Source organism: Temnothorax nylanderi, unplaced genomic scaffold (assembly GCF_030848795.1).
Source record: "Temnothorax nylanderi isolate EJ_2023f unplaced genomic scaffold, tnyl_v1.0 TNYL_tig0024_pilon, whole genome shotgun sequence".
NCBI classification, from domain to species: domain Eukaryota; kingdom Metazoa; phylum Arthropoda; class Insecta; order Hymenoptera; family Formicidae; genus Temnothorax; species Temnothorax nylanderi.
Genome location: NW_027249086.1, coordinates 1,174,902 through 1,201,325, shown reverse-complemented (window position 1 = coordinate 1,201,325; position 26,424 = coordinate 1,174,902). Strand labels below are relative to the sequence as shown.

The window sequence follows — 26,424 nt, the reverse complement described above, 5'->3', positions numbered from 1 at the left end:
AGATGCCTCGTTAGGCATTTTTACATTTTTTTCAATTATTACTAATTTATATATGTATACATATATCTTCCATCGCGTAAATTCTGCAAATGAACTTTGCTTGAAAAATACATATATGATATAAAGGCACAAAAGAAATTTATGCAGAATTATTCTTAGTACAAAGTAATCGGAGCACGATTCTGGAGACGTCCCGTGTCCGCGATATTGTCATCGTGGACGAGGCTCCGGGCCCAGAGAAAAAATAATCGTACTAACGATCGATAGACCCCCGATATTGTCGTACAAAATGTATGTCTACCTATCCCACTATCCCTAGCTTCTTCTCCTCTGTATATTATAATGAAAAAAACGTATCCAACTGAAAAAGGCCCGTTTAGCGACATAGGAAGCCGATGCCAGTCTCACGCGAAAAGCGAACGTCGAATTTATAACACAATGGCTGCGTTCGGGAAGCGCGCTATTAGCGCTATTGCATCATTCTATCTTTATCGTTCATCAGATGTAAAACAAGGATAAAATAAGCAAATAGCACTAATAGTGTCTTCCCGAACGCACCCAATAAATTAGTATTTAGCATCTCGAATTTCTATCAAGAAACGAGACAGGTCATTTTTTTGTTTTCTAACCGAATTTCACTAATATCTAAACGTCAGAAACGCACGTGGTCCGAGTTAGCACAGTCCGACAGATTTCTTCCTATAGACGGCATAGTTGCCAAAATATATTTCATGCATGAAAAGAAAATTAATCTGCACAAATCAAATAATATTATGAGCGCGAAAAATATACACGAAGAATTTATTTTGAGAATCAGAAAGATTAAAAAAACGCGACAAAGTTTTTTCCCTCCGGATGAAATTCCAACGTGCGCTTCTAAGGTCAACGTGCATCCTTTGCTAAACGAATGAATTCATACTCATTTTGCTGCCAGATTTTTATTGACGTGATACAGACGGGTGTACATCTGAGCCTCAATAAAACGCGAGTAATCGTAAATCAATTATGCGAAAAATATTAGATCTTATATTCGTCAATAAAGTTATAAAATCCGCAAACAATGCGAAAATTTGCGCATAGTCCCTCGTGATCAAATATAAATGCATCGCGTCGCTTCGCTAATGATCGGATAAACACTCTCGAAAACGCAACAAAATATTTGCTCCACGAAATAAGCTCGCACAAATTGCATCTGACAAAACTGAAATTTAACAATTATATATAAAATCAAAAGCTATAAATTAGTTTTTTGTTTTGAACAAGAGAAGTTGAGACACGTAGCGATAAAATTGAATGAATTCTCAACACAATAAAAATAAGTTTAATAATTTTCTTCTACGGTTTTCGTTTCCTTTTTAAGAAATAAAGATGTTAAAAAAAATCAATACAAAGTAATATGTTACAAAAGTTTCTCTTGGTGTAAATTTTCAAAAGGAGGAAAGCAAGTTTGAAAGAATAATATGATAAATCAACATTCTCTGAATACATATTAGAAACCATTTTTTTATATACAATTTCTTTTTTATTATCTGGTACATCTTTTTTCTAATTAGACTGATTGCTAATATATCTTTTAATATGCATAAAAATATATATTTAAATTCTTAGTGCTTCTGCATGATAGTGCAATAATTTCAGATTTTTTGCCATCACCTATTACTTCAGACTATCAATCTTACTGAAAAGGAACCTGCGTAGATTTAAACAAATAATGGAGAATTATGAATAATATGAGGTTTCCAACGCTGAGCTTTTTATGTAAACTCTTTCAAAGGATCTATCCATTCTTGATGGGGTAAAATAATAACTTCTATAACAAATGCAATAAATATTAAATTTATAGTATTGATTTATATAATTAATTTTATTCTGTCTTTATATAGAAAAATATACACTCAGTCTTAGCATCAGAGTAGAGGGTAACGCAGCTGATGAACAGTATAGATATAATAACAAACTGAATAAAAATCTTATTAATATATCATTATGTTATAATAATTAAGATTTTTATTCAGTTTGTTATCTATACTGTTCATCAGCTGCGTTACCCTCTACTCTGATGCTAAGACTGAGTGTATAGTTTTCTATATATAAGGACAGAATAAAATTAGTTATATAAATCAATACTATAAATTTAATATTTATTGCATTTGTTATAGAAGTTATTATTTTACCCCATCAAGAATGGATAGATCCTTTGAAAGAGTTTTACATCATTCATTTACATTACAAGAAAAAAATTATTTGAGGTGCAAGAGATGCAGTAAATTGCCACGTCTAATAAGTACCCGCGTCAATCAGACCAATTCGAGTTACTATTATTAGGTACGATATCTTTTAAGGAACACTGCACTGCTAATCTAGGCAGATGCATAAATTTCTTCTCGACAGAATAGATATTATATTGATCTACGATTGCGCAATTTCCAAAATCTATGTACTGAACTACGTATGCATCCTTCCACGTATCAATATTCACAACTTCCGCTCGATAAAGAGCTCTATCTTCAGAAAATATAGCTATAACTGCTGAACCAACCTAAAAAAAGTTACACTTTTATTAACTCGATCACAGTAAAAACAAAGTAACACTAAATATGCATTATAAAGAAATATATAACTTTACCTTTTATTTGAACCTTGAAGATTTTGTAAAACAGGTGCAACCGTGTAACATAAATTATAAAGGAATATATATCAAAACATATTCCTTTATAATACGCAGATAAGAACAGGTGACGAAGAAAAACCACCAAGATTTCTGTTCTGCGCAAATACTTGCTCGCGCTTCTTTCTTCTTAATTGCAACAATTGGTTTCTACGTTCATCTTTCCGAAGATTCTTCTCAAAATGCTTAGATGACTTTCCGATAACATTCTGTTTATCTATGCAAGAAAAAATAAGATATAAATCCTCTTTATAGCGTTTTTCACTGGCAGAGCTGGTACGCACTCAGTGCACGTTAAAGCTGTTGTACACTGATTTAATCTCTAATATTCAAAGTAAAATGCAAATATTTCGACTGATAAAATCAAGGGAACCACCATTTGATCTTTTCGCGATTTTCTGCCGATGTTAAGGCCCGTATTCATAGCCAGTTTTATAGATGTTAGCCTTAAATTGATAGAAATAAACCTTAAGTCGTAGGCAAATAAACCAATCTTCGATTACTTTAATGTGAGATAATTTTTCGGTTTTTTTCGTTTTTAAGACTAATAATAAACCAACAAACGCTAAAATTAGACCAACAATCATCAGCAAACGATTACGCATCGATTAGGCTTTTTTTTAATTAAAAATAAAATTTTTCCGGCTAACTTAAGGCTAATTTTTCTTTTTTAATTTAAACAAAAATTAAGAACCAACAAACGTTCTAATTAGGCCAACAATCACCAACAAACGACCAACAAACGATTAAAAAAAAAAAAATTAATAAAGTCGAAGTTGACCGGCTAACTTACGGGAGGTGGCAGTAGCTGGCAAAAACCGCGAGTCTGGCATCCTTGAATGGAGATGGAGATTCGTGAAACCGGAAGAGACTCTCGTCACTCGTGCTTTGTATCGATTATCGAAAATGGCGCGCATTGCGACTTTTTTTAAGTTACAAACGTGACATTTTATTTTACTGGATATCACAATCACAGACGCTCGCGCGCGCTATTTACCTTGATTATTATACAGTTATTATTACACTATTAACTCCTTAAATCGTACATATATATAAATTAAAATTTAAAATTTAAAGTATTTAAATATTTTCTGATATATATATATATATATATATATATATATATATATATATATATAGATGTGACCTGTTTTTATCTGATGTGATACATCCGATAGAAACAGATCAACCTATAGAGGCCCACCACCACCACCGCCAATTCCGATCGGCGGTCCTCTTTTATTTACAATACGTTTTTTTACATTTTTATCATTTATTTTATTTCGCTATATATATTTTTTAAATACATACAACGTTATAAAAGAGTTACATTATAAAATTAAAAATATAAAGTGTACAGAAAAATTTTATTACAAAACTTTACCATATACATATATACAACATTAGAAAAGTTACATTATACAATTAAAAATATAATATGCAATAAAATTATATACAATATTTCTTTTCGACGTGTAATTACATATGCAACATTCGGTATGCGTACAATAATGCGAAATTCTTATGAGCAACTATATACGATCAAGAAGATTGTTAATAAATTTATTACTAATATTTCCCAAAGGAGACTGTTAATTATTGGCATGCTATACAGAATTTACAGTTTTGCAAAGTTCCCTTGTTTGCCACTACCCTCTAGCTTTAAAAGTTTAAAACATAGATCAAATGGGCAAAAGTATCTCTGAAATGTTTTACATTAAAGTGCAAAATAATGGCATTAACCTACAAGAGGATATATTAGATCTTTGTAATGATTATTCACCAAGAGACTTCCACATAACTGACATCTTCTATTTGTCTTTATTTATTGTCTTGTTTTATTTATTGACCAGTTCCTTTCCTTTATACATATAATGCTTCATCATATTAGATTAGTATCCTTTTCACCTTGTAACCGAAGCTAAATCTTCAGTCGGTGCGCCAATCTTACACAGAAAGCATTGTCTCGTATCGAATTCGAACACTATTGCGAAGTAACTATTGCGAAGTCGACTGTTTGGTAAGTAGATTACACATTATCATATAACACTTACGAGTTACTATATTTATTAGATAATTTCTTTGGTCTTTTCTCTCTGATTTATAAGTCAGCAGTCAATGCCACGGGTGATTTTGTTCACAAATTTCGCGTCCTAACCACTGATTTAAAGTACATGTCTACATTTCCACTTTATATGCGTTATTATTGACGACTCGTTTTAAGATCATAACCGAATTTTAATTTATTATAGTAAATATTACAAAGTTTGCATAATTGAAAACTATATAAGACGATAGGGCTAGTGAACAAAGCTAAGTATAAGTGCTTAAAATATGTATTATAAATTAGTAAATTGAAAAAACAAACGTTTCGTCCTTGAATACGATCATCTTCAGTGCGCGATATACGGATAAGAATTATCCAATGGAAAATAGACAATTGTTGAATTCCAACGGAAAAAACTTAAGTTAAAATCTTACATTATAATTAAGAATTGATTCGATAAATTACATGTGTAGTATCTGACCTTATTGAGAACCTCTTAATGTCTCTCAATAAAGTCAAATACACATGTAATTTATCGGCTCAATTCTTAATTATAAAAAAAAACTTAATTAAAAACCGATATATTAATTCAAGTTTTTCCGTTGGGATAATTCTTATCGGTATATTGCGCACTGAAGATGATCGTATTGAAGGTCGAAAATGTATTCTTTCAGTTTACTGAAATACATATAATACATATTTTAAGCACGTATACCCAGCTTTGTTCGCTAGCCCTATCCTCTTATATTGTTTCAAATTTTAATTGTTACATTTTGAAGAGAGTCTAAAGCTTGAGACCAAAACGTCTGTAATTTGTATTTATGTTTGTATTAAAGTTAATTTTTGTATTTTATATCTCTCACTTTAACAACGGCATTTTGCTCTTATTTTCCTTAAGCTTGGAATATGATATATATATACATATATATATATATAAAGAGCGTATTTCTTATTTTTGTTCAATTTTTATATATTCACTTTATGCTCGTCGGAAAGCTTAAGATTATTTAATTTACCCATCACCGCGTCGCTGAAGATGGCTCAAAATTGAGCCGAAACGTATACAATTTGTATATTAAATTATTAATTAAATATTACATAACGTTAACTCACGCACAACTAATCGCGTTAGACTTTCAAAGGCTATACTTTTTTCGTTACCGGTTAATATTCTTAGAAATCAGATACGTAGCTAAAACGCATATAAGAAACTAAATCGAATTCCGCGGGAAGTTAAATTACAAACATCGCGTTAACAAAACAATTTGGAAATGAATAGAATCAAATAATCATGTTACAACAGATATCCAGAAAAAATGATTTGTGTCTTTGTTAAATAGCAATTGCCCATATTTTTAGAGTTCCCAAAAGCATTTTTTTTAAATATCGATTAACCATTATTTTCTTTTAATGATATACTAATATCTCCTCAATCTCGTAAATTATTAAAATATTACATTCTCTTTAACTATACAAATGTAAGAAATATATTTTTAGAGAGAAACTGCGAAATGGCGTTCATAATGGAGTACTGGGTCCTGGATTGCATAGGAATTCTTATAATTCTCATTGGAATCGCTTACTACATAACTCGCAATTTCAAGTACTGGAAAAAACGAGGCGTTCTGGAAATACCGCCAACGCCATTCTTTGGCAATTTCAAAGAGTGTCTATTCCTGAAGAAATCCCCATCATACTTTCTAAAAGAACTCTACGAGCGAAAGAAGGATGTACCTTATATAGGTTTCTACATTTTTAACAAGCCCTTCTTGTTGCTTCGCGATCGCACAGTCATTCGGCACGTCCTCACAGCAGATTCTAATTTTGACAATCGATACTCCTCGGCCGATCCAAAGGATCGTATTGGTTACGCCAATCTCTTCTTCACGAGAGAATCTCACTTGAAATGGAAATTCAGAATAATGCAATTTTTTCATAACAATGATGTACATACGTATACATTTGACCTGATGCTAGAATGCGGAAAGCATTTAGATGAATATCTTGACTCATTGGAATTAAATGGTAAGTTGGAGGGTATATTAATTTAAATAATCCTTGAAATTAAGAAATGTAACAAGACGAGGAAACAAGATAAAGACTGTGACTATAATTACAATCATCTGTAAAATTTTTGTAGTATTAAGATATTTTATGTTACTCTAATGCACACGTAGATGTTTGCTTGTTCTCTTCTAATATAATATAAAATGCGAAAATCAGTATAATATCTGCAGGCTAAACAGATTTAATCAACTGATAACATTGCCGGCAGGTAATGGACAAATAATGGACGTAATGGATGTAAGTACAAAATTTACCATGGATGTGATATGGAGCATTGCTTTTGGACGCGGTGACGTGAACACGTTTCAAAATCCAGACTCCGATTACAGCAGACATGCCAAAACGATGTTAGAAAATAATTATAGGCGCACCTGGAAGATGCTCGCAATATTCTTCCTACCAAATCTAACTCGTTTTCTTGAACTAAAAGTGTTCGGTAAGAAGACATCCGATTTTATGCGCAAAATTTTCTGGGAGACAATGCGGGATCGCTATAACTATATATCGGAATATGACGAAGATGAGTATCCTGAGCCTCCTTTCATTCCTCAAATCGATCCTCACCCGCGTTATTATAAGAGATACGACCTCATCGATATTCTAGTCGACATCAAGTGGAATGTTTCTGGATGGACATACACTGAAAATTTCGGTAAGCGAAATAATTACTTTGACATAATTTATATAAAAGAATAAATAAAGATGTGTAACATAACGGCTTGCGATAACAAAATCAGAGTAACCGTCATGTTTGATCAATAATCATGAGAAACGAATTTATTCACGGCAAGTATCAAAAGCTTTTAGAACTTTATAGATGAATTAAATTTCAGACCTTGGACATGTCGAAGAGGATGATCTTTTGGCACAAGCAGCTAGTTTCTTCTTATTTGGTTTTGAAACCATCTCAACGACTGTGGCCTTCGCGTTGTATGAACTCGCATTGCAACCTAAAATTCAGAACACTCTAAGAAATGAAATACTCGAGGTACTGAAGAAATCCAATGGAAGAGTTACACATAGCATGGTATGCGACTATCATCCGCTGAGTCTCTTTCGTAATTTTTTTATTTTTGTAAATTATTTTTAGTGATATATAATTTTAAATTTAATGTATATACATTTATGACTTATAATGCAAAGAAAATATATTTTAAGTCAGAGAAAGTGAACTAAAAATTAAGAGAAAACCTTAAATTTGACTATGTGCAATTCTAATTTAAATAAAAAATTATTGTTATGCATTGTTTATTATTACTAGATACAAACGTCATTACCGTATCTCGATATGGTGGTCTCAGAAACTTTGAGAATGTACCCGCCATTGGGATTCCTAAATTACATGGCTAAGAAAAATTATGAAGTGCCGGAGCACAATCTCGTAATTGAGGAGGGTACGCCGGTTTACGTTTCGTTACTTGGCCTACACTATGATTCAAAATATTTCCGCAATCCTAATATATTTGATCCGGAGCGATTTAACGAGAGGAACAAACGTAACATACCGGAAGACGTCTATATCCCATTCGGAAGAGGCGAACGTTTTTGTATGGGTAAGAAAATCGATTTTAATATAATCTCTATATCCTACATTAAGATATTAATACATATTTCTTCAGTTCTTCTTCATCAACATAATATAGACTACATACACTTATATATTTTGTAGCCGAGAAATTCGGACTTGTTCAAACGAGGTTAGTCCTGCTTATAATATTGAGTAAATACAAGGTGACACGGTGCGAGAAAACTTCGATACCAGTAAAAATTGATCCAAGAGGACCCATGACAGTGCCATTAAACAATGTATTATATCTCAAGGTCCAGAAAATTAACCCTTTAGCGGGCTGTGTACATAATTATGTACAGTCAAAAAAGAAAACTAAAAAAACTAAAAAAAATAAAAAAACTAAAAGAAAGTAAAAAACTTTCATCAGGGACGAACGGGATCGATGTGTGGCCCCTAAAGGGTTAATACTAATGTTATTTAGAACAAAATACGTTTTTAGTTAAAATAAATATACAATTATCCTTTTACTTTAAGGACGCAATCAGTGTTTTGATAAGAAATCTGTATGATTAAATATAAAAATTAATAGAAGAGTGCCCAGAAGATGATGAAGCAAGACAAAGAAATGCTAATCCTAAACCTTTGCCAGTTTCGCCAAGAAGGGGAATGATGATAGAAGAACCAGAGCCGGTAGTTACAGGAATGCAAACACGTAATGCAGAGAAATCGGAAGGAGAAAGCATACCTTTTACTAAGAAAAAATTAGAAGAACCGCCGTTTATTGAACACATAGTCCATGCAGAAATACACAATAATTCAATAAATCAGATAAATAATAATGAATCTTTAGAAATGCACAATGATCCAATAAATCAGATAAATAATACTGAATCTTCACCTTTAGAATCGTCAAACATTATAAATAACACTCAAAACGAAACACTTGAAATAGAAACATCCTTAGAAAACATTAACAACAATGACATGAATTCTTTAATTAGCGACAATGAAAATATAAATATTTAAATTCACAAATAACTGTACCATCTAATCTTTTAGAAATACTAAATAGTTTAACAGGAGATTGTGAAAATTATGAGATTTATCAAAATAAGCCTACGCATGTAAATTATTGCGAGGACCACACGAAAATTACAGAGGAAAGAACCAACGACGACAAACCGAAAGACGACCAGGAAGATCAAGTTACTGACGATGGCGACTCCGAGGAAGAAGAGGAGGTAGAACGAAGTGAGGAAGAAGGAGACAGCGACAGTGAAGAAGATATAGACACAACATTCAATGAACTTACGATTACAGACGAGACCTTGGACAGAACTGAAAAACAAATAATAACGCGAGGACAAAAATACAGTATAATAAATAGTCGTGATCAAATATTTATGAGAAGAGAACATTATTTATATTTCCTAACCGCAAATGGTAAACCTACTATTCGATTGAAAAACCGATTAATTAAACTTTCCGCGAAACACAATATATATAAACCAATTATATTTACCGCATGTTGTTCCGCCGGCGCCTGATGCCTCTCCCTGGCCTCCACCTCCTCTCAGGCTGCTCGGGATGTCCCTCGTGTTCCCTCGATGCGAAGCAACGTTGCTCCTTCCCGCGTGGACATTTTCTGTAACATAAAAATAATCGAATCGATTAAATACGTGTCACGCGAATCGAACATCTTATTCGTTATTCAGAGTAATATTATATTTTAAATTACTTCTTCGAAAAAGGTTTCTACGTTAGAATCAACTTGAATCAAATTTTTCAAAATATTTCTTTTTACTAATTTAAATTCCGAAACACGGTTTAATGTAAGAACTGAATAAGCACAAAGAGGGATTCTATATCTTAAAAAAAAATAAAAAGTAACACTTACCAGAAGTGTTGGTACGCCGATGCCCGATGCCTATCCTAGGCCTCCTCCTCCTCTCAGAGTGCTCGGAATGTCAGCTACGCAGGATTCCCTCGCTGCTCCGATGTCACCTTCTGCGTCGTTATTTTCTGAAACATTCAAATGAACGATTCGATTAAGTAAAGACAGAAGAGATAGAAAATTTTTGGACATAAGTGACATAGTACGTGAAAATCAATTACACTCACCACTTTCTTTCATGCTGTTCCGGCCGCAAAATCCACCCCCACCTCCGGGTCAGATAGGAGTCTCGAGCCACATTGAGACTCGTGGCAATGCAGTGTGACTTCATCCCTTAAGCAAGAAAAATCAAGAAGCATTTCAGCTATATTGCATTAATTTTACAACGTTTTTGCAATATAGTCAAAATGTTTCTTGACTTTTCTCGCTTAATGGAAATGTAATTGCTGAAAGGAATTAAAAATTATTCCCTACCTGCGTTTTAACTAGGTCCCTTTTTTTTTTTTTTTTTTTTACGTGGTGGAAATCTTCCATCACTGGAATCCCCACGACGTCCTGGAGGCAACCCGTCAGCAGTGGCAACCAGTCACGGTGGCTGTGCCACCGATCGGGGAGCACCACTGGTCGGGGAGTGCCTCCATTCTTCCGGGGTTTGAGTGACCAGTGACCCCCCTTTCGGGAGGAAGACTCCCCCTTCCCCGGGGCGGGGCGGGGGGAGTGCCGGATTCTGCGGAGAGCAGAACATTAAAGTTCCGCCATTTCCCCGCAGCCTACCGGCTAAAACCACCACGAGTGACCCTAACAGAGGATTTATTTATTACACGCTCACTGCTGAGAAAAGCGTGATGTCGCCGAAGGCAGACAGGGGGAGGATTTATTTGTTACACGCTCACTGCTGAGAAAAGCGTGATGTCGCCGAAGGCAGACAGGGGGAGGATTTATTTGTTACACGCTCACTGCTGAGAAAAGCGTGATGTCGCCGAAGGCAGACAGGAGGAGGATTTATTTTTTACACGCTCACTACTGGAGAAAAGCGTGATGTCGCCGAAGGCAGACAGGAGGAGGATTTATTTTTTACACGCTCACTACTGGAGAAAAGCGTGATGTCGCCGAAGGCAGACAGGAGGAGGATTTATTTTTACACGCTCACTACTGGAGAAAAGCGTGATGTCGCCGAAGGCAGACAGGAGGAGGATTTATTTTTTACACGCTCACTACTGGAGAAAAGCGTGATGTCGCCGAAGGCAGACAGGAGGAGGATTTACTTTTTACACGCTCACTACTGGAGAAAAGCGTGATGTCGCCGAAGGCAGACAGGAGGAGGATTTACTTTTTACACGCTCACTACTGGAGAAAAGCGTGATGTCGCCGAAGGCAGACAGGAGGAGGATTTACTTTTTACACGCTCACTACTGGAGAAAAGCGTGATGTCGCCGAAGGCAGACAGGAGGAGGATTTACTTTTTACACGCTCACTACTGGAGAAAAGCGTGATGTCGCCGAAGGCAGACAGGAGGAGGATTTACTTTTTACACGCTCACTACTGGAGAAAAGCGTGATGTCGCCGAAGGCAGACAGGAGGAGGATTTACTTTTTACACGCTCACTACTGGAGAAAAGCGTGATGTCGCCGAAGGCAGACAGGAGGAGGATTTACTTTTTACACGCTCACTACTGGAGAAAAGCGTGATGTCGCCGAAGGCAGACAGGAGGAGGATTTACTTTTTACACGCTCACTACTGGAGAAAAGCGTGATGTCGCCGAAGGCAGACAGGAGGAGGATTTACTTTTTACACGCTCACTACTGGAGAAAAGCGTGATGTCGCCGAAGGCAGACAGGAGGAGGATTTACTTTTTACACGCTCACTACTGGAGAAAAGCGTGATGTCGCCGAAGGCAGACAGGAGGAGGATTTACTTTTTACACGCTCACTACTGGAGAAAAGCGTGATGTCGCCGAAGGCAGACAGGAGGAGGATTTACTTTTTACACGCTCACTACTGGAGAAAAGCGTGATGTCGCCGAAGGCAGACAGGAGGAGGATTTACTTTTTACACGCTCACTACTGGAGAAAAGCGTGATGTCGCCGAAGGCAGACAGGAGGAGGATTTACTTTTTACACGCTCACTACTGGAGAAAAGCGTGATGTCGCCGAAGGCAGACAGGAGGAGGATTTACTTTTTACACGCTCACTACTGGAGAAAAGCGTGATGTCGCCGAAGGCAGACAGGAGGAGGATTTACTTTTTACACGCTCACTACTGGAGAAAAGCGTGATGTCGCCGAAGGCAGACAGGAGGAGGATTTACTTTTTACACGCTCACTACTGGAGAAAAGCGTGATGTCGCCGAAGGCAGACAGGAGGAGGATTTACTTTTTACACGCTCACTACTGGAGAAAAGCGTGATGTCGCCGAAGGCAGACAGGAGGAGGATTTACTTTTTACACGCTCACTACTGGAGAAAAGCGTGATGTCGCCGAAGGCAGACAGGAGGAGGATTTATTTTTTACACGCTCACTACTGGAGAAAAGCGTGATGTCGCCGAAGGCAGACAGGAGGAGGATTTATTTTTTACACGCTCACTACTGGAGAAAAGCGTGATGTCGCCGAAGGCGGACAGGAGGAGGATTTATTTTTTACACGCTCACTACTGGAGAAAAGCGTGATGTCGCCGAAGGCGGACAGGAGGAGGATTTATTTATTACACGCTCACTACTGGAGAAAAGCGTGATGTCGCCGAAGGCAGACCCTTAGGAGGATTTACTTGTTACACGCTCACTACTGGAGAAAAGCGTGATGTCGCCGAAGGCAGACCCTTAGGAGGTTTTCTGTCAGGGTTTTCCTTCCCTTAGGTCGGTTAGGAGAGCCTAAGCTCCTCTCTCACGGCTCCGACCAGCCGAGCGGACTTTTTATAGAGGCCGCTTACCTCGCGAGTCCTTAAAAGGACTCCCCGGTCCACGACAGACCCGTAGGGCTGCCGTAGATTGCGGTACTTGTGTGCTCGGGTACTCCGGGTGCGCAAAACCCGTAGTGGAGGGCTCCCCCGTGCCCCTAAAGGGTCCGGGAGGACTCCCCCCACCCCCTGGAGGGAAGATTTATTACACGCTTAACTTTATCAGCGTGATGTCTTTAGCAGACAAAATTTTTTACACGCTTAATTTTTTTCAAGCGTGATGTCTTTTGCAGACTCGAGCCACATTGAGACTCGTGGCAATGCAGTGTGACTTCATCCCTTAAGCAAGAAAAATCAAGAAGCATTTCAGCTATATTGCATCAATTTTACAACGTTTTTGCAATATAGTCAAAATGTTTCTTGACTCTTCTCGCTTAATGGAAATGTAATTGCTGAAAGGAATTAAAAATTATTCCCTACGTTTTAACTAAGTAGCTTTTTTTTTTTCTTTTTACGTGGTGGAAATCTTCCATCACTGGAATCCCCACGACGTCCTGGAGGCAACCCGTCAGCAGTGGCAACCAGTCACGGTGGCTGTGCCACCGATCGGGGAGCACCACTGGTCGGGGAGTGCCTCCATTCTTCCGGGGTTTGAGTGACCAGTGACCCCCCTTTCGGGAGGAAGACCCCCCCTTCCCCGGGGCGGGGCGGGGGGAGTGCCGGATTCTGCGGAGAGCAGAACATTAAAGTTCCGCCATTTCCCCGCAGCCTACCGGCTAAAACCACCACGAGTGACCCTAACACCGCGTCGAGCGAGCAAGGGGGGAAGTCGCGCCGCGTGTCACTGCCGCCGGTAGACAACGCGCGTATTTATACGGTCGAGCGAGCAAGGGGGGAAGTCGCGCCGCGTGTCACTGCCGCCGGTAGACAACGCGCCGATTTATACGGTCGAGCGAGCAAGGGGGGAAGTCGCGCCGCGTGTCACTGCCGCCGGTAGACAACGCGCCGATTTATACGGTCGAGCGAGCAGGGGGGGAGGTCGCGCCGCGTGTCACTGCCGCCGGTAGACAACGCGCCGATTTATACGGTCGAGCGAGCAGGGGGGGAGGTCGCGCCGCGTGTCACTGCCGCCGGTAGACAACGCGCCGATTTATACGGTCGAGCGAGCAGGGGGGGAGGTCGCGCCGCGTGTCACTGCCGCCGGTAGACAACGCGCCGATTTATACGGTCGAGCGAGCAGGGGGGGAGGTCGCGCCGCGTGTCACTGCCGCCGGTAGACAACGCGCCGATTTATACGGTCGAGCGAGCAGGGGGGGAGGTCGCGCCGCGTGTCACTGCCGCCGGTAGACAACGCGCCGATTTATACGGTCGAGCGAGCAGGGGGGGAGGTCGCGCCGCGTGTCACTGCCGCCGGTAGATAACGCGCCGATTTATACGGTCGAGCGAGCAGGGGGGGTGGTCGCGCCGCGTGTCACAGCGCCGGTAGATGATTATAATGTTGCGGTTGATTACGAATCGTTGCGATCGTTAATAAGCGCGCGTTAATCATATCGGAAAAAAATAAACAACTACGTTGGATCGTTAATAAAATCTTAATTAAGTGACTTAATTTTGCTTTTAATTTTACAATGATACGCGTAATTAATGTATTCGTCCAAGAATTAATACACAGCAGCAATGGAAAGTAAAACAGAATTATATTATCAAGAAATGAAAGAATTTTATGTTAATCGCGTTCTAATAAAAATCGTCGTGATTATATCTTCCCGGAAGAGGAGAACGAGCGAATATAATTTTTCTAGCTCTACCGGGAATCGAACCCGGGACCTTTGGCTCAATAGACCAGTGCGCTGTCTACTAGGCCATGCTCGTCCTCAATAAAATATACACAGAGAAAAAATAATGTTGTATCAACAGCATTAGTCTAATTGGAAATAATCTTGTTTTATTTCATTAAAACAAAAGCATAATGTATTGAATTAACAAGATTATTTCCAATTAGACTCAGGCTGTTGATACAACATTATTTTTTTCTCCGTGTATATTTGCCAAATTTAAATAATTGCCTATAAATTTCAGGCGACTGGTATACTTCGCATGTTCTGCGATACAAATAACATTAGATGCATTAATAAATAATGCATCGACATAACGTATGTGCTTATGGATGCATTCTCCCGTAAGCACAATAAATCGATAAATAATGATGATGCTCCAGGATTAATTATTTAGCCTAGTCTGATCTAGTCTATCCATTTTAGAGCAACGAATTTGTAAGAAGTCGCATTTATCTATAGTACTATTATGTGGATACAATACATAAATATATCTAATATAGGTCTCACAAATTCGTTACCCCATATTATTGTAAAAAATTCGTCACTCACCGATCCGATGCGCAACGGGCGGAGTAATTCGGCCACGTAACTACGATGATACTGTAACAAAAACGAAAGATATAAATTAAAGAGGCGCTGAAAATGATAAATGTTTCAAAAAATACACATAATTTTACGCGCATCTAAATTCGTCTTTCAATTAGATTCACTGATATAATTATCTATTTTCCGGAAAAAATATTTACAAAAATAAATTTTTATAAAATTTTAAATAATTTCTTTTTTTCTAATTAGTTTTAGCTTATCGAAATAAAACTCCGAATAAATGAGGAAAAACTATTAATTTTATGCAGATAAAAGATGATACTTACCCCAAGGTTGCTCCGCCGGGGCCCGATGTCTCTCTCAGACCTCCTCCTCCTCTCAGGACGTCAGGCTTCCTCCTCTCATCGCGCACAGGACACTCGCGAGAAACACTCGCGGATAATAAACTACAATCGCGCGCGGACTAATTTCATTAAAAGTCTTTCTCGCGCGATACTGTACGGCACTCCCGTTTAAAAAAGTCCTTTAGTCCGATTATACTTGAACGGCACTCCCGAAGCAAACGCGACGAACCGGCTGCGGTTCGTTTATTCAATTAAATCGGCGGACGAGGGTACGTTAGCTTCCCCGTCTTTGAATTTTTATCCAAGCAGAACAAGAGTTTTGCTTGGGTAAAATCCTCGTACTGGGTACTGGGCCTTCCCACCTCGCCAAGGTCGTACCCATGGGAAGGAAGTACTTTACTCTGTAGTAATATAAAAACAGGTAACATAAGATTGATTAAACAAAACCACAATTAAGATTGAATATCGTATGCACATTACGCCGCGGTATCGAGCACGTAAATCTCGCGAAGGTAAGTACTATTAATGCATGCTTTGCACGATAAGGAGTCGCGATTATACGCGGCACGAAATACACGAGTCACAAAAATAAGAAATATTCACGAACGAGCGTTGTATCGTTGTATCACAGCGTGCTATTTACTTGAATCATTTACTTGAATCACGATACGATTTCACGTTGTCACTCGGCCCTCTTTCCGCTCTTCGAAAAGAATCGGGGATAATCGCACGACAATTCCGGCACAGCACACAGCACGTTCAAAGCACGACACGATTCGAGATATGCCGCGTAAATGAATGCCACGCACATTCGATGGTCCAGCGACATATGGCGGCCCGGGCCGGGACGAGCGATTATCGCCCGCGAATATCACGACGAAACTACAAATCACTCACGACACGTCACGACTCGCAATTGCCGTACGAGGTACCTTCGCCTCGACGCCCTCGACATCTCCGTCTCGAGCGAGCGACACATTAATTCATTCACGACACTTGATACACACTTGATGCAAATTATTGAGCGCCTCGTCGATTATTCCCGCGAAACGAGGAGCAGGAATGCCAATCGCACGAACGAGCGCGCGTTCCGAATCAGCACCCACGGCACGGAGCACAAACACTTGACACCTGTTCGAAATTTATCGGGAGAATGACTGATTGTGAGTAATATCCGCAGGTGAGGGTACTCCGAGCGTCGGCAAAACAAGTATCAAGGCTGTCTCGCCGATGGAAATGATCGTCCGCGCGCCGACTTTGCACGTACGTTGCTGCGAAATCGGCGGACTCATTCAACGGTCGCGATCGCGGTATTGCGACTGCCAAGGCCGAGGCCGAGGTGCCGACTGCCGAGTGCCGCGTGCCGCGTGCCTCGCCGACGCGCGGCGGCGGGCGGCGAGAGCGGCCGAACGTGATTCGGCATTCGGCCGGATTCGAAGGCTCCCGGCTCGACTACCTCCCGTAACTTAGCCGGTCAACTTCGACTTTATTAATTTTTTTTTTTTTAATCGTTTGTTGGTCGTTTGTTGGTGATTGTTGGCCTAATTACAACGTTTGTTGGTTCTTAATTGTTTTTTAAATTAAAAAAGAAAAATTAGCCTTAAGTTAGCCGGAAAAATTTTATTTTTAATTTAAAAAAAGCCTAATCGATGCGTAATCGTTTGCTGATGATTGTTGGTCTAATTTTAGCGTTTGTTGGTTTATTATTAGTCTTAAAAACGAAAAAAAACGAAAAATTATCTCACATTAAAGTAATCGAAGATTGGTTTATTTGCCTACGACTTAAGGTTTATTTCTATCAATTTAAGGCTAACATCTATAAAACTGGCTATGAATACGGGCCTTAATCGGCAGAAAATCATTCGTATGTATTTAGCCGGAAATAAACGTCTTTTTAAAGAATCTCTATATGAAATCGTTTGTATTTCGTATGAAGACTTTTGAAGTGCAATTGAAAAGGTTTGTGAGTCATTCGTTTAATTGTAATTAATTATTTATTTTTACACCATGCATTTAGCCGAAATAGATAAATTAATAAAAGTTTTTATATGGAATCGTTTGTATTTTGTATGAAGAGTTATGAAGTGTGATTAAAAAGGTTTGTGAGTCACCCAGATAATTTTAATTAAATATTTATAAACTCGGTAATTATATATAGCCGAAATATAGATTTTTAGTTATTCATGTTAAAAGAAGAAGGCGCTAGTGTTCCCGAAGGTCCGTCTGCAGTCAGAATTAATATAAACGTTTTAAAAATTATTTTATACTGAAATAAATAAATATACAGGCTATAAGCCTGTATAGCTATAAGCGATAGTTGCTAATTGCGTTCCATCTTGAATTTTTTTTACAGTCGTTTATTAGGATTGCCCTGCGTTGATTGGTTGGTTCTAAAAGTAAGAGCCAATCACGTTCGACTGCTACTCAGCGGCTTGGGGTCTGCTGAACGCGCCCATTGCTCAGCGCGTTTCAATCAATAAAAATAAACCACTGTTCTACACCTGTCCATACCTGTGTCAACTGTCAATTTTGTACAGGTTCAGGTTAGGTACAGGGTAATTTCATAGAGAAATAAAATTCTTGAGCTCGCGATATGAAAAATGACGAAATGCCACATAACGTGGAAGAGCAAAATTCTCAGGTAATTAGTTGAAATTTATTTAATTGTCAATGGTCTATATTATAATTATAAATTTCAAGTTATGAATAGTCAATAAATTATATATTTTGCTATATATATATTATAAGTGCAATTATAAATCATTTATATATTTTTACTCCTGCATTACTTGTGACACGAGTTTTCAATTGCAGACGGCACATGAGAATAGTACATGTACATCTGATACAGGACCGAAGATACAATCTCAGAATGGTCCAGCATTTCTTACAGTTTTAACATTTGCATGCGAAGCCTTAATAGCGTGTGCAAGACAACTCGATATAATGGATGAAGAATACGGCGATGGAAATTATGGAACCATCCTTGCGTGTAGTGCCAATGCCATAAAATTAGCAATCAAGGTTATAAATGGCAATGAAATGAAGTAATAAATCTATATTTTTCTTTTTGTTAATAATCATAAATATCATATGTTATATTATATTATAGGAGGGGAGAATTTCAGCAACGAAACCCTCTATAACATTTATACAAATCAGCCACATTATTGAAAAAGAAATGGGTGACTTAGATGGTGGAATGTACTTGTTATTTTTTGATACTGCTGCTAAAGTAAGATTATATCAATAGTAAAATCTTGTTTCATCGTTAAGACTGAGAAGAGAAATTTTGAGAAATATTTTAGAGTTTTCTCAAGTTTCGAAATGACGAGCAAATGACTGCCAATATATGGTTAACTGCTTTAACATCTGCAAACAAAATGATGTCCGAGGTTAGTGGAACGTCAATTGGTGATCGAACTATGTTGGATGCTTTGGTACCTGCGGAAAATAAACTGAGAGACGCATTAAATTCTGGTTCAAGTCCTGTCAATGCATTTGGAGAAGCTGTCAAAGCTGCCGAAACATTTGCTATGCAAACTGTGCATATGTCAGGATCTTTCTCTGTTGATTCTGCCAATTGCAAGGTATTACTTGGTTGTATGATGTATCGTACACATCATATGTATGTATATGTATATTTAGACTTGAGATATAATTATGATTCATGTATGTTACGTAGATATTCAAATATCCAGATCCTGGAGCACATGCTGTGGGTATATGGATGAGAGCTGTTTACGAAGGTGTCAAATTGAAATTTGGCTACGAACTTGATGTATAAAAGAAAAAAGAACATTTTCTTTCATTTCTCCTTAACATTTTCTAGTAAAATTACATATTCGTAAGAATTTTATAATGCAATATATAATTTATAATTATAATTTATATTATTGATTGTACCAATTATTGGATTACTTTGATATACAGCCCCTCCCAATTGACAACCCGTCATGCAAATGCATAAATTTAGTTTCGTTCATACACACACACACACGTGACATGTGATTGTGTGTGTGTGTGTTGCCTGTCACTGCGTGGACCAATGTCGAGATTCGAGATTAGCTATCATAATGTCACGTGTCTCTGCCCCGACTTCATTTTTGTTTTATCACGTGAAAAGGATGAAAAAAATTAACTTCGTCGTAAAGACTTGCTGAGCAACTTACGAAGAAGCAGGTAAATAAGATAGGGTTACGTGTTGTAAAAGTATTTCGACAGAGGTTATGTCGTAAATTTTGTAAACCACAAATTGTAATTATGTTCATGTGAATCGCATTCTGCGAATGTCTAATAATACATATTTTGTACCATATAACCATTAAGTTATTAATATATTTTGAGAAATATAATATTGCAATATTGCTGTAACAAATGTAATTTTGTAATTCTATTCATTATTATACATACATGCGGTACAGATTGTTGAATACCCATGAATACCTATGAATATACTTTTAGGCTGCTCCATTTATATAAACAATCTAGGATCATGTGAAGAATCATAATAAATAATTTTTGGGTTCTCCCTCTATGAGAGAGAGAGAGAGAGAAAAATACAAAATACAAGGAACTCCTAGAAACCTGTGTCTTTCAAAAGCAATGAATGCTGCAATTGCACTGTGCACCTTCTGTGAAATGCATGGACCTAAAGTGATATTTACCACGCAAACGTATCGTAACTATGATACACAAAACACAGAAAAACTAAAATTCTATGGACCTAAGGAAGTGTTGAGACAAGGTCATACTCCCTTGGAGGATGGACAAGATGAGTGCGAGGGCTGTCAAAGCATTGGGAATGTCAAGTATTTAAGTAACGAGCATGAAACAAGAACATCTTTTTTGTCTGCTCAACAATCATTAATGCAAGATATTGGAAACCTGCTAAAGCATGCTTGCGTTAGGTATAATTAGTGTATTTTATGGTTTACAAATTTCATACTAAAATTATTACAAAAATTACTATATGAATTATTATAAACTTATTTTATTCTTAATATAAATAATATTAATTTTATTTTATAAAAAATTTAAGTTCCATATTTTTTTGATAAATTAAATTTCTAATGTGTATAACGATTTAGTTTTTTAAAGCTCCTTCATTACTGGTTTCTTTTTCAAGGAGTCTAAGTTGCGAGGTGCACCCTGGTAAGGAAGGTGTGTGCTACTTTGGAGATGAGTACAGAGGGCATGTTTTAAGTCATACTTTTACATTGAAAGATGCCCAGGTGAATTATGCAACGAAAAAGCATGTTTGGTAGTTATTACAACTTACAACAAATTTTTCAAATCATGCCATTATTTAAATTGCTAAAACCTAGTGATTTTGTCACAAGTTTGTTCCATTGTTTTTATGTTGGAATATGGACAGGCTGATATATATTGATTTTTTTCACAGGCAAGAGGATTTAGAAGATGGTGCAGTTTTATTGTTTTCATGAGAGACAAACAATTCTTGTTGAACATGTGGCCATTTTTGATTGACAATTTAAGAGAGGTAATTAGAGAATTGCAAGATTTTTCAGAGAAAAGATATAATGCGGAAGAAGCGGAATGTCCGCAAAGAGCAATGAGATTGACGACGGCGAACAACGGGATGGGTTGCCACAGTACTTCTATTAAACAATCTAGAACACTTGGCGATATAACAAATGAAAAGCATGTTTTTGTAAGGTAAGTGTTCCTACACAAATCCTGCATATAAATTGCGATAGATAATATCGTGTACAATTATTTTATCGTATACGATATTATTTGCTAAAGTTTTAATATTTTAATTATCTTACTGTGTATATATAATGTTTCAGAATTCACATGTGGTTAGTATGGATCCTGAGTGCTGGGGCGAGGCACTTTATAGAAATTTTCCCAATGAATTTATTAGATGACGAACTTAATTATAATTTCGAGCATCAAATTGGTTAGCAATTATAAGCATTCTCCTGTCTACGATAACAATTGATATTAAACTATACCTTTTTCTTAATGGAAGTCATAATGTCACAAATAATTTACAGAAACTGAAGAAGGTTTTACTTTAGTGAACGCAAAATTGCCAGTAAACTTTAATTTTAATTGGGACGACTCTGAGCTTTTGTCAGAATTTTCTGAAATCGCAGAAAAATCTACCGCTGTAATTTTACGAAACCTGAAACGAGTACTAGGGAAAGATCAGTTTAGACAATTGCTGTATTCCTGTTTAACTGGTGTTCAAGTCTTGGTGAGAGGTCCAAAGATTCAAAGATTGGAATCTTTGTATGGACTTAGCAGTCTTGTACCAAGAGCATGTCGACGGGTAAAAACACAAACACTGGAATACATGGATCCGGATACATGTAACTTTATCGGTATTGCATGCTATTCTAGAAAACATAACTACAAATAATCTTTTATTGAAAAATATTTCGCAGCGACATTGCGTTAAAATTTTCAGGTGTAGACACCTCGGTAGCAGTTCCTTTACCTTGTGCAAGTGTATGCAGGCTAGACATAATACTCAACGAACACAAAGTTGGGAATGCAAAATCCCATATAGTTAAATGGGCCGGTACTTTACCAACAAAACTTCCGACCTTACTAATAAAGATTGAAAAATCACTTGATAATGAAAAACTTGGAAATTCAGTTCTCAAAGCACACTTTACGACTCTTCAGGAAGAATGGGCTAAGTATGAATCGTCAGCATTTATAATGTTTTACACAGAATGTCTATATTTCTATATATATATATATATATATATATATATATCCGTTACTGTTGTGCAGCATTGCAAAAGTTGTTCACGCGATGCGTGGACGAGGCCATCGTGGCGATCTCTCTGGACTAATGCTCAGTTTGGGCGCTGGACCTCAGGACAAAAAGTTGCTGGACGCATGGTCTATGGGATTACCATCTAATCCAGCATAGTTTCTAAAGATTAATTCGTTTTATTGCACACGTAGTATATCGTTGGATGTAATATTTATTGCAATTTACGTGTATATATATTATTCCGATTCCTCGCGTTTGTTCGAGAGGAGCGCTTACTGTGTGTTCAAGGTTGTGTCTTTTTTTTATTTATAATTCAGTCAAAAATAAAGACGAGAGCTGTGTATTTTGACGAGTTTATGAATTTATTGAATATAAACATTGATGATGAATAACTATATATATCTCGTTTCATTTGCTTCAAGTTGAAAAATGGATGTGCAATTGAAGTTTGATATATTGAACGATAGTAATTCTCATGACGAAAAAAAAACTGTAAACATTAATTGGCAATTTTTAATTATACTTTTTAAATTGTATATATTTGCAATTTATTTACAATATTTAAAAGGCATGTTTACAGCAGTTTACAGCTATTACCAGGCAAGAGAACCAGATATAAATGTAGATAGACCGAGCGACCTTGCGTCACTTGCGTGCCGAGTATACCGATGATACTTTGATATCGGATAAATAAAGAGATGGAATAATATATATCTCTCTTTCTCTCTCATTCGTGCCTGCGCAGTGTTCGATACGTCCGCGTGATGGAATATTCAGCGGTTCTGATTATTCCATTTTTTTTTGGAAGAAGCAAAAAAGTTTCTACATTTTCTTTTTAAATATAATCTAATATTATTTATATATTATTTTTATAGCGTTGAGATAAATTTTTTTGAGTGTCATATTTATAATAGCGAATTTATATACGTAACGCACTGTGAAATAATTAATATATTTATAAATACTGATAAATACTAAACTCTAAAAGAATATTCTATAATTTGACAATATAACGATTTTGGACTGGTTAAAAATGATTGGCTTCTCTCCTCCCGAGTCAATTTGCTTCACTTTTATTTCTTAGAGTTAGCAATCTAGTTGTATTTACTTAAGTCTATGGCCATAACACGTGGCTTTTCTCGCGTGCAAGTATATAAATTCGTGCAGCTGATAACTGAATAACTGATAGGTATCACATAAGAATCACAGTAGCGTCAGTGTCAGTACTGTCAGTAGCTGCTAGCTGGTCACAGCTCACAGCTGGTAGTTCTCTGCTCTGTAGCCTGTAGCTGTAGCTGGTAATAACAGCTGATATTCGGTAGTGCTAACAGTGATTGGGTACGCGGTGAAAATCATGAATATCGTTACCTGCATTGCACCGGTCAACATTGCTGTTATTAAATATTGTACGTATAGTCAAAAAGCTTTATTATTCTTCAGCGAGAAACTGAAATGTTTAATAGCTTTATTTTACTGATTTTATTATATTTCACGTGTACACACACACACACACACGCGCGAGTTGTACTTTGAAATTTCGACCGATACATATCTAAAATAGTAAATTTTTATTACTTAATAAATTTAACGTATAATATAAGTTTTCGGAACATTTTCAACTAGTATTTTGAAAGACGTCCATAATTTGTGAATTAATATATTAGCTAAAAAAATACTATCGGTATTCGCTTTTTAAAATGTGTATATTGATTTATTTGAATAATGGAATACAAAGTTCATGTTAACTTGAATACGTTACACGCGCGTCGTTCGCGCAGTTCGTGCCACACGGCAATATTTGAATTTGAATAGCTATCGCGGTAGGATAAAAAGTGGTAGGAAAAACACAGTTACAATGACAATATGGAAATTGTCACACGGGGGCTACCCTTTAGTCTCATATATCTGTTTTTTTTTTAAGTAAAAATTAACTTTTTATCGTAGATTTGTATGATTTTAGGGGGAAAGAGGGATGAATTCTTAATTTTACCAACCAACGATTCCATAAGTGCCACTTTAGACACAGACCAGGTACTTATATAACATAAAATTCTAAATGAATGAGAGGAAGAGAGCGAGAGAACGTAAACACGTTAGAGATATCTTGGCAATGTGTTACAGCCTTTTCATATTTTCTTTATAGTTGCATGCAAAAACTACTGTAATGATCAGTCCTGATTTCAAAGAAGATCGTATTTGGCTGAATGGAAAGTATGTTGAGGAAGTATCATTTTCATTATTATTCTCTTTTTATTCTATGCGATAAATTGACATATTTTCAGAGAGGAAGATATAAAAAATGCAAGGCTTCAAAATTGTTTAAAAGGAAGTAAGTTTGTGCGTAAAAATTTACTAAAAATGTATACTGCAGTGTAAATTAAATTAAATTAATCTTCTCCTTTTTCTCGTAAGTCAGGAAACGTTCACAATTATCTGGTTACACAAACGACTGGAAGATTCACATATGTTCCAAAAATAATTTTCCAACTGCTGCTGGTTTAGCTTCCAGTGCTGCAGGATATGCATGCCTTACAGCAGCATTAGCTAAGCTTTACAAAATAGAAGTATGATAATTTATTTTTTCCGTTTAATATATTTATTATATTTTAAAATATAATTTGTATTGTGTATACTCTAAACTCTAAAGATATCTTTCTATAGGGAGACATTAGCATCATAGCGCGTTCCGGTTCTGGATCAGCATGTCGCAGTACTATAGGTGGTTTTGTAAGATGGCACATGGGTTCTGACAAGTACGGGACGGACAGTTTAGCAAAGCAAATCGTGCCTGCGTCTCATTGGCCTGAATTGAGGATTTTAGTGCTTGTTGTAAGAAAAGAAACCTTTTTCTACGTATATTGATAATAAAGATAGGAGGGATACTTATAAATATTTACAGGTTAGCGATGAGCAAAAAAAGGTTCCAAGTGCAATAGGTATGAAACGAAGCATGGAAACATCTCAACTCCTGCAACATAGAATAATGCATGTAGTCCCAGAAAGAGCTAATGAGATGCAACGAGCGATCGTTGAAAAGGATTTCAAAAATTTTGCCCAACTTACTATGAAGGATTCTAATCAGTTCCACGCTGTGTGCCTGGACACGTATCCTCCATGTATTTATATGAACGATATTTCCAACAGTATTATAAATCTCGTACATTCCTATAACGATGCAGTTAATGACGTGAAGGTAAATGAAATATTTTTCATATTTGATTTGCATTTTTCTATTTCTATAAATTACAGCACAAAAATAGTTAGACACATTTTATTTTATTATATGCATGAAACATTGCTAGGTTGCGTATACTTACGACGCTGGACCGAATGCTACGTTATATTTACTAGAGAAAGACGTATCAGCGGTGATAGGTGTTCTAGATCACTTTTTTCCTCCTGAAAATTTTACGATTGAATACAGAAGAGGATTACCTGTTGAAGGCATTAAGCCTTCGCAAGTATGTGTTTCATGTATTAAATATATATTCACGCATATTAATTGATAGATATTAATTAATTATTCAAACAAATATGTGCATTTATGAATTATCCTTATTATTACAAGTATTATCTTGTACAGGGTCTCTTGGAGAAATTAAAGCTTCAAAAGTATCCACCAGGACAACTTAGATACATGATATACACTAAAGTAGGAGATGGACCTAAATATCTCAATAAAAATCCACAGGATCATTTGTTAGATGATCAGGGTAACCCTATTAATTGTTCTTGATATATTTTTTTACATCTTTACTATTTACTATTTACTGCTCTAAGTATCTTGAAATAAATCATTTATATTTTCTCCGATTTTGCTATTTTCAACTTTTATTTTCTCCAAATTTTTATGCTCCCAAAAG

General features: G+C 36.7%; 3 protein-coding genes and 2 long non-coding RNA genes across 8 annotated transcripts; 3 read left to right on the top strand and 2 right to left on the bottom strand.

Annotated features, from left to right (window-relative positions):
- Positions 1 to 2,283: 2,283 nt before the first annotated feature.
- Positions 2,284 to 3,442, bottom strand: LOC139769750 (uncharacterized). The gene is made up of 3 exons (XR_011717621.1): positions 2,953 to 3,442; positions 2,627 to 2,885; positions 2,284 to 2,539 (listed from the first exon to the last, which is right to left on the bottom strand). It is a non-coding gene; the product is annotated as an uncharacterized lncRNA (long non-coding RNA).
- Positions 3,443 to 4,449: 1,007 nt separating this feature from the next.
- Positions 4,450 to 9,692, top strand: LOC139769746 (cytochrome P450 6k1-like). 3 transcript variants are annotated; one of them, XM_071701066.1, is made up of 7 exons: positions 4,450 to 4,688; positions 6,213 to 6,740; positions 6,991 to 7,434; positions 7,616 to 7,809; positions 8,044 to 8,335; positions 8,452 to 8,588; positions 8,827 to 9,692. In XM_071701066.1, exons 2-7 carry the CDS (start codon positions 6,227 to 6,229, stop codon positions 8,863 to 8,865), a joined length of 1,620 nt encoding a protein of 539 aa, XP_071557167.1. In that variant the 5' UTR covers positions 4,450 to 4,688; positions 6,213 to 6,226; the 3' UTR covers positions 8,866 to 9,692. The 3 variants fall into 3 exon arrangements, with proteins under 3 accessions (XP_071557167.1, XP_071557166.1, XP_071557168.1); XM_071701065.1 differs by having other exon boundaries at positions 8,452 to 9,692; XM_071701067.1 differs by lacking the exon at positions 8,827 to 9,692 and having other exon boundaries at positions 8,402 to 8,664.
- On the bottom strand, positions 9,173 to 10,808 carry LOC139769751 (uncharacterized). The gene is made up of 3 exons (XR_011717622.1): positions 10,414 to 10,808; positions 10,190 to 10,314; positions 9,173 to 9,937 (listed from the first exon to the last, which is right to left on the bottom strand). It is a non-coding gene; the product is annotated as an uncharacterized lncRNA (long non-coding RNA).
- A 7,449-nt stretch (positions 10,809 to 18,257) lies between these two features.
- Bhd (folliculin) lies at positions 18,258 to 22,904 on the top strand. Of its 2 annotated transcripts, XM_071701056.1 has the most exons (12): positions 18,258 to 18,445; positions 18,619 to 18,828; positions 18,917 to 19,039; positions 19,113 to 19,373; positions 19,490 to 19,555; positions 20,569 to 20,714; positions 20,933 to 21,038; positions 21,209 to 21,483; positions 21,618 to 21,730; positions 21,828 to 22,157; positions 22,244 to 22,478; positions 22,576 to 22,904. In XM_071701056.1, exons 1-12 carry the CDS (start codon positions 18,398 to 18,400, stop codon positions 22,715 to 22,717), a joined length of 2,055 nt encoding a protein of 684 aa, XP_071557157.1. In that variant the 5' UTR covers positions 18,258 to 18,397; the 3' UTR covers positions 22,718 to 22,904. The 2 variants fall into 2 exon arrangements, with proteins under 2 accessions (XP_071557157.1, XP_071557156.1); XM_071701055.1 differs by lacking the exons at positions 18,258 to 18,445; positions 18,619 to 18,828; positions 18,917 to 19,039; positions 19,113 to 19,373; positions 19,490 to 19,555 and adding an exon at positions 19,588 to 19,986 and having other exon boundaries at positions 20,269 to 20,714.
- Positions 22,905 to 23,669: 765 nt separating this feature from the next.
- On the top strand, positions 23,670 to 26,374 carry Mvd (mevalonate diphosphate decarboxylase). Its single transcript, XM_071701057.1, has 9 exons — positions 23,670 to 23,967; positions 24,522 to 24,592; positions 24,705 to 24,772; positions 24,844 to 24,890; positions 24,974 to 25,125; positions 25,223 to 25,390; positions 25,461 to 25,754; positions 25,864 to 26,022; positions 26,145 to 26,374. The coding sequence occupies exons 1-9, from the start codon at positions 23,916 to 23,918 to the stop codon at positions 26,295 to 26,297; spliced, it is 1,164 nt and encodes a 387-aa protein (XP_071557158.1). The 5' UTR covers positions 23,670 to 23,915; the 3' UTR covers positions 26,298 to 26,374.
- The last annotated feature ends 50 nt before the right edge of the window (positions 26,375 to 26,424 follow it).